Below are 7612 nucleotides of genomic sequence, written 5' to 3'. Positions count from 1 at the left end.
CACCCATTCTTCCTTTGCTAGATTTCAAGAGATTTCATGTTTTAAATGGATATTTTATTATGGCCTTCCATATTTTTACTTTGCTTTCCTGTTGATATATTCTAGGAATATAGTTCCTAATTCATGCATTTGTTTCAAAGACTGTTCCAAATTGGATGAGTCTGTACAGAAATGGGTGTATCAGGTGAGTAACATATTAGGTTTAGTGAAAAGAGAATGTGCCTCCCATTGTATATTACAAATAGACAACTTGTTTTTAGTGTTTCATATCCCTTTCTCATGGTATAATCTACTTCCACTAAGCAGTCTATCACGACCAGTTTGAGAGTGTTTGAAACAAGATTGTCACCAAATCACCATCAGTTGCCAATGATGAAATTGACTGCTAAATATGTTTGATTACTTAGACTTGGCAAGAGCGTCACTGGGATGTCCTCATTTCTGAAATGCCTCCAGGATATGGAAAGTCTAGTATGAAATCCAGTAACTAGGTTTATGCTTTTCTTAAGAAAATGGATTTATGTAAAATGTTTCATAGCCAGTGGGACATTTTTAACAGTTATTAAGGAATAGATTATTTTTCCTATTTCATTTATATTTTGACTATGTACTTCTATTATTCAGATTTATTAGGCACGATAAATGGGTTTTATTTAAATTAGGAAAAAAAATGTATATATTGTACTCAATTCTCTGTAGTTTAAAAAGAACCTCTTTTTATCCCTTTCTGTAGGATGCTTTGGAAAAGCTATTGGCATCTGAAAAGTATGCCCTGAAGAGAGATTTCACTGCAGGTCTTCAAATTTCATTTGAAGAAGTAAATATGCCGCTCGCAACAGTAAGAATTGCAATTTTCTTATTATTTCTGAGCCTTCTTCTCTTCTTTTTCTCTTTTCTTTTCTTCTTTGTTTTCTCTCTCCCTCCCTCCCTCCCCCCCCTCTCTCTGTATGTGTGTGTGTGTCTGTGTTTGTGTCAGTATTGATTACTGGCAACTGCAGTTTTCTTGGTAGGATCTAAAAACTGGTTTGTCATTGCCGCCTTCTAGGACTGAGAGAGTATAACTGGCCCAAGATCATCCAGCAGGCATTGTACCTAAGGTTGGACTAGAACTCACAATTTCCCAGTTTCTATCCTGGGACATTAGCCACTTTATACTAACGCTAAGCAATTCCTCCTATCTACCTCTCTCTGTGTGAGCACAGCAGTCAGCAAATAGGGTATAAAAGGTGAGGGTTTTCTCTCCATTTCCTCTGTCTCTGCAGTAGCTTCCATCTTTACACTCAATGCCCTGCCTTGCACCTTTCTGCTGTCTGCCTGGTCTTGCACAATGTTCTGTTCAGGAGTCTATGCGGTATTGGCTCATCTAGGAAGAAAATGAGTGGAGCAAGCATTAAAGAACAGTAGGGCTAGCAACTGGTGGGCAGAGCACAGGGAAGGAGTAGTGTGGAGAAGGCCTCTACCAAGCCTCCCTTTTCTAGCAATCAGTGCTGCTACTGCTAGTCACTATGGTCCTGGTCTTCTGAAGTCCAACTGTACTACTTATGAACATCCATTCTTGTTTCAAGTCAAAGGATTTAGGGTTGGAAAGTTAGATTAACCATCAGAACATTAGTCAAATATTATTCTATACGGTTCAGTTCCTCAACCCTAGGAATTCTCAGATCTTTATCTTTCAGAGCAATAGCAATAGCACTTAAACCTATATATCACTTCTTAGTGCTTTACAGCCTTCTAAGTGTCAACATATTGTCCCTAACAATCTGGGTCATCATTTTATTGACCTCAGAAGGATGGAAAGGTGAGTCAACATTAAGCTGGTGAGGATTGTTTATAGAGAACTATATACCTAGTTTTAGGAACTATAGCACTTATCTGCAAGAAGATTTGGGGAGAAGATCATGAATTCTAGGTGCCAAGTTGTCAAAACTTCACTGGGAGCACAATAGAAATGAATATTACAACCTTTTATCACTGCAAAAAATCAACACCTAAAAGGCTAAAAGTAACATTGATTCTCCATATGATAGACCGAAAAGCTTCCCTTTTCCAGATAAACAATTATGCAGATACCAGTAGTTTTCTTGAAGGATTGTTTATAAATTAAACATAGTCATTTTCCTATTTTTCTATTGTTAAGGAAGATAATATAGATGTTAATCTTTTAATTGTACAATGCAAAACACATATAGGATATGTGTATAATTTATGGAGTATATGTAATACATATGACATAATATGTTTGTGATTTTTTTAAAAAAATGTGTGTTTAATATATAGTTATACAAGCAAAACGTATATCAAGTAGTTGGGTTGGTTGGGTTGCCTGTTTTAAAATTTAAATGCAAAAATATTATTCAGTTCTCTTCCATTCTTAATATGTTGCAGGTGAATCATGATATTGATTATTCAAAAAAGGAAGCACTACTGAAAATATCAGGGGGAGAAATTGCTGCTGTAGGAATAGGACTTTGGAACAATATGGTAAGAGGCATGAAAATATATGGAAGAATTCACAGTGTTTTTCATTCTAAGGAAAAGCTGCAGTAGCAATGGGCATAGCCCTTTTTTCATGATGAGGCCTTGAGATAGTTACTAATCAGAGGCATATCATAATGACTAAGCAAGAATTTGAATTAAGGTGACCATAAAGCAAATCTGTCCTTTTGACTACCTCCTTAGGTATAACTTCTTCAGCCTGGTTTCTTTTCAATGCATTGATTTTCAATTCAACAGTCTCATAAAGCAGATATCAATGACTTCTGCTGTAAACGATGAGCTCTAACTTTCTTTTGGATGTGGACACCCTTCACTTTAATGACCCCATTTATCTGATATGGTAGGACAAAAGTTAAAATCCTTGAATCAAGGTTGCAATCTTGGATGACAAGAGCTGCACTTAGTTATCTTGATCGATCTCTCTTTTATCCATAAACACACATAATGATATCAAAGTTCTTGTCTCAACCCTCCGTTTATTGCAAGTCAGATGCCCTGATAGGGGGAACAAAGGGTAGTATCCTATATTATTAAATTTGATTTGCTTTTTTTAAAAAAACATGACACTTGAATTCTAATTTAAAATCTGATTTACATTTATTTGCACTGACAAACAGATTGTTGAATCTCCCTCTCCCTTTTTTAAAGCCCAATTAAAAAGTTTGCAATCTACCCATTCCAGTATTTTAAAAGAAAAGCTTTATTGCTAAACTATAAACTCCACATTTCCCAAGTGGGAAATTTTTAATCTTTTGCTCATCTCTCCCTTATAAGCCACTTCTCATTCTTCTTTTCATAATTCTTCAAAGCTTCCCAATGAGCATCTATCTGGGTATTTCTGTACTAATGGCTTCAAATAGTATTATTCAAAAGATGATGTACCCCTATTAGGCTTGGAAGCCATTTTTTGCATTGGGCCTTCAGGCCTGTCATATTTTCTGCTGTGGGAAAATAGGAGGGGGGATTATATGGAGCATGGGAGATATATAGTCTAAATAATATTCCTTTCTCTTGCCCTGCACCTTGAGTGGTGTAACTGGGAGGCATCTCCAGTTGGGACGGTGCCTGATTGGACCATGTGATGGACCTTTGGGTGCTTGGCAGGGACTTGAACTTTCACTTGGGTGGGGAAAATCTGGAAGTTTTCAGATTCGGGTTTTCCCAGATGTGCCAGTATGACATCTCTAATAAAATGGAACTTTGAGGAAACTCAAGCGTCGGAGTCTTCTTTCATTGGGGGTGTTAGAATCCTGATATCACTGTCCCATCTGTTGTTAACACAATTATTGGGTAGGAGAAAAGCCAGGGAAACAGTGTAGAAATAAAGAAAGCAGTTGTTAGACCAAGATATTGTCCACAACATGCTACAAATGAGGCAAATTTTACAGATCTTGAGGCTACCCTTGAACAATTCTGAAATAAGAGGCAGAACACTACTTTAACATGGCCTAAGAACTGTTGTGCTTCACTATCCAGGTTCTCTTATTACCAGAAGAAATGATCAGGGGTCCCCCCCCTTTTATGTATTGTTTGCAAGGGTGTAACCATACAAGTGAAATGTCTGATACTGCTAGAATTATTTAAAAAAACATAAGAAAGATGACCTTATCAGGTCAGCATCTCTAACAAGGTGGCTTGATGCTGCAGAAAAAATATTCCATAAGAAATAAAAATAACAGAATAACCAAATTCTTGTAAATTCTTGTAGATAGCATGTTTTTCCTTAGTTATTTATTAACTTTCATTTACTTATTTATTACATTTTACACCACCAGCCCCGGGGGACAAATGTCTTGTTCTATGAATATAATAGAGAAAAAAATAGAAAATTATTTTACATCTCTCTATATCAGTGGTTCTTAAACTGGGGTTAACATTCATTCATGTTAGGACCAGTTTAGTCAAGTACTTCAACTAAGAAACATCTATTTCTTGTATCTTCTGCACTCAGAGAAGCAAGGCTATTGCCCTTGTAGTAGGCTTACAAGTCAATCCTGCAAAGGAATAACTGGAGGACTGATCAACTGAGCAAAGCTCACTTATGGTTTTCTTTCTAATTTTTAAAATTTTTAGTTGACTCCAACTGGTCAGAAGAAGCCCTATCACTTCACAGAAGTACCTGATCCAAAGTGTCCTTCTCAGGTAGGAGAACAATATTTTTTAAACATAGCTTTAATATTATCTCTTTTTCCAGAGAAATACTTTCTCTCACTAGGGTGGGCAACATGTGTGGCTCTCTGGTTGCTGGTTGAACTACAACATCTTGTAACTCCAGCTAATATTTGATGTTTCTGTTTCAGCAACACTTACAAGATTGGTTTCCACTCTTGCTTCAAGATTTATATCTAGTACCTTCCAGATTGTGGATAGTAGAAATTATTCTCCAACACATCTGATGGCCATTGAGTTCAGGAAAGCTGGTTAAAGAAATTTAATGCAGTCTTTAAAATCTGCATTATTTCTACATATAGCATATAAATTGCCTGGAGTTAAATTGCCTGGAGTTAACCTGTAGTAAGATGGGTGGCCAATATATTTTACAAATACATAAAATAAATATAAAAATGTTAGAAGAATTCATTATCTGTAGACCCAATATGTATATCTAAAGTGATATACAGATAAAACTTTGTTTCTTCCCCCATTTCACAGTACACTTTTCACTAAAAAGAATTGCACTATGCCCATAAAGCATGTAGCAAATGTGTTATAAATGTATATTTAGAGGAATTTTTTTTTAAAAAGAGTAAATCTGAATAGATTTGCATGTAATTTTAGTGCATTTTAGTACATTTTAAATAAAAATCTAGGTTAAGACAAAAACAGGACAAAATGGATAAAATGCAACCCTAAAAAAGAGATGCATCTCTAAATTATGAGTACCTATTCTGTAACATAATTTCCTTTTTGGAACAAATAAATTGGTATATTGTATCTTTTGCCCAGCATGACCTAATAACACTGCAATATAATCCAAAGCTAATGAACTGTTATAATTAATCCTAAAGATTAAAGGAAAGCAATAATTTTCAAGAAATATACCTCTTGCTGGGGAGCAATTACAGGAGAAAATGATTATGTTTAAATCTTGATCCCATTTTTTGTAGAAGCATCTGATTGGCCACTGTGGGGATGCGATGCTGTCTTGTTCTGTGAAAAAAACTCCATAGCAACCATTTTGGGCATTCTGCAGCCATGTTGGACTAGCAATCCTCTGCAGATAGTCCTCAATTTACCACCACAATTGAGCCAAAATTTCTGTTGCTAAGTCAGATAGTTGTCAAGTGTGTTTTATGACCTTTTTTGTCACAGATCTTAAGTGAATCAGTGCAATTGTCAAGTTAGTAACATGGGTTGTTAAGTGGCTTCCCAGTTGACTTTGCTTGTGAGAAGGTCACAAAATGTGATCACTTCAGCTATCATAAATATGAATCAGTTGCCAATCAGTATCCAAATTTTGATCATGCGGCTATGGGTTTGCTGCAATGGTCAGGAGTGTGAAAAGTGGTTATAAGTCACTTTTTTCGGTACTTTGAACCGTCACTAAAGGAATGGTTGTAAGTTGAAGACTACCATAATGACAGAACAATGCCAGGAGCCGTCTCTCTTCGCGTTTCCCTGTGTTTTGTGTCAGGCAAATGTTTTACACTACAGAAAAAGACCACCAGGTAGTGTTTGTTAATCATGACCTGAAGGTGAGACAAGGCCAGCATCACTGGGGGATGGGGTAAAATTGGGGCTGTTTGATTATTCTAGTCATGAAGCAAATACAACAGGATGGCAATAACCACCAAGTGTTGTGATGAACACAACTTCCAGAAGAGGAGCAATGAATTCCAAATTCAGGACAACTGAACTTTAATGCCATGTCATTAAACACTGCAAGAACCCAAATTTTGGCATCCAGGATTGTAGCAGTTTCATTTAAACAAAAAACATTTTGTATGAGAACACAGGAAGTCAGGCAATTGCCTGCCTTGCTGAGAGTAATATACAATAACTGACAGGATCCTCTAGATTTTCAGGCAGGACTTTTCCAACCTCCAAAGAGATCCTGAGTTCTTCCTGTGCAGAGCATATACTTTACAATTGAGCTTTGCTGCTCTCCAGCCATTATGGTCAGAATTGCCGCAACTGAATAGACAAGAAAGGATGTTCCAGACTCATGTCGATGGGCTTTCAAATGTGTCCCCAAGGACATTTGTTCATCAACAGGCATTGCTTCTTCATGGTGTTAGTGTGCCATTGAAAATGGAAGAAAGATATTTTGAGCTCAACTGTGCTTCCAGGTTAATGTACATTTTACATTTGCTATTCAATTCAAGGTAAAACAGAACTGTAGCCTGATTGTGTCTGAAAATTTATTATAGTTGCTTGTTTTAGCAAACCTGTCTCCTAGGGCTGGTGTTCTTTAAAAATAGAATAATAATGCAATAAAATAGAAACAAAATTACACAATTTTATTAGCACAATAAAATCACAAATTCGAGGTCCCACATGATAAAAATTAAATGCCGAGTCAAAGTAGTAAATATGAGGCTATAAGCTCAGTCACGGAATAAAATAGTGGTTAAGCCATTAATGGTAGATTAAATGGCAAAGATCTGAAATGATAAGATTAGCTTGAATTTCCTGATGGGAAGGGTTCCACAATCACAGGGCCATCAGCAAGAAGCATTTCCTCTAAAAGTCTTCCCTCTGAGCTGAGCTTGAAATGAGTAATTGAGAAATTACTTCCTTGCATGCCTTTTGTGCTTCTGCATGCACAAGAAGTACATTTAGGTATTTTTTGACTTACTACCACAATTAAGCTCAACATTTCTATTGCTAAGTGAGACAGTTGTTAAGTGAGTTTTGCCCCATTTTGCAACCTTTCCTGCCAAAGTTGTTAAGCGGACCGCTGCAGCTGTTAAATTAGTAACATTTTTTCAGTGCCTTTGTAACTTTGTATGGTCATTAAACAAATAGTTATAAGTCAAGGTCTATCTGTACTGAAGTCTAACACATAAAGAGCTTTATAGATCTAAACTACTACTTAGGCAATAATTGGAAATAAACCAAGTGTCACCACAAGTCACATAGGATATTATAATAGAGCACTTGATACCAGTTAAAA

The 7612-nt window shown here is 36.3% G+C and overlaps 1 protein-coding gene across 1 annotated transcript in view; it reads left to right on the top strand.

Moving 5' to 3' along the window:
* Nucleotides 1–7612, top strand: part of PLB1 (phospholipase B1) — a 102515-nt gene that overhangs the window by 13734 nt on the left and 81169 nt on the right. The window contains exons 11-14 of the mRNA XM_087717892.1: nucleotides 106–184; nucleotides 734–838; nucleotides 2386–2481; nucleotides 4570–4638. Coding sequence (XP_087574018.1) covers nucleotides 106–184; nucleotides 734–838; nucleotides 2386–2481; nucleotides 4570–4638 — 349 coding nt within the window. The remainder of the gene's footprint in view (nucleotides 1–105; nucleotides 185–733; nucleotides 839–2385; nucleotides 2482–4569; nucleotides 4639–7612) is intronic.

The sequence above is a fragment of the Thamnophis sirtalis genome, unplaced genomic scaffold (genome assembly GCF_051295495.1).
Source record: "Thamnophis sirtalis isolate CommonGarterSnake01/CBP01778 unplaced genomic scaffold, rThaSir2_p1.2 scaffold_6, whole genome shotgun sequence".
In the NCBI taxonomy this organism is placed as follows: Eukaryota; Metazoa; Chordata; class Lepidosauria; order Squamata; family Natricidae; genus Thamnophis; species Thamnophis sirtalis.
The sequence above is the reverse complement of the archived record's forward strand: the minus strand, read 5'-3'. Positions and strand labels throughout refer to the sequence as shown.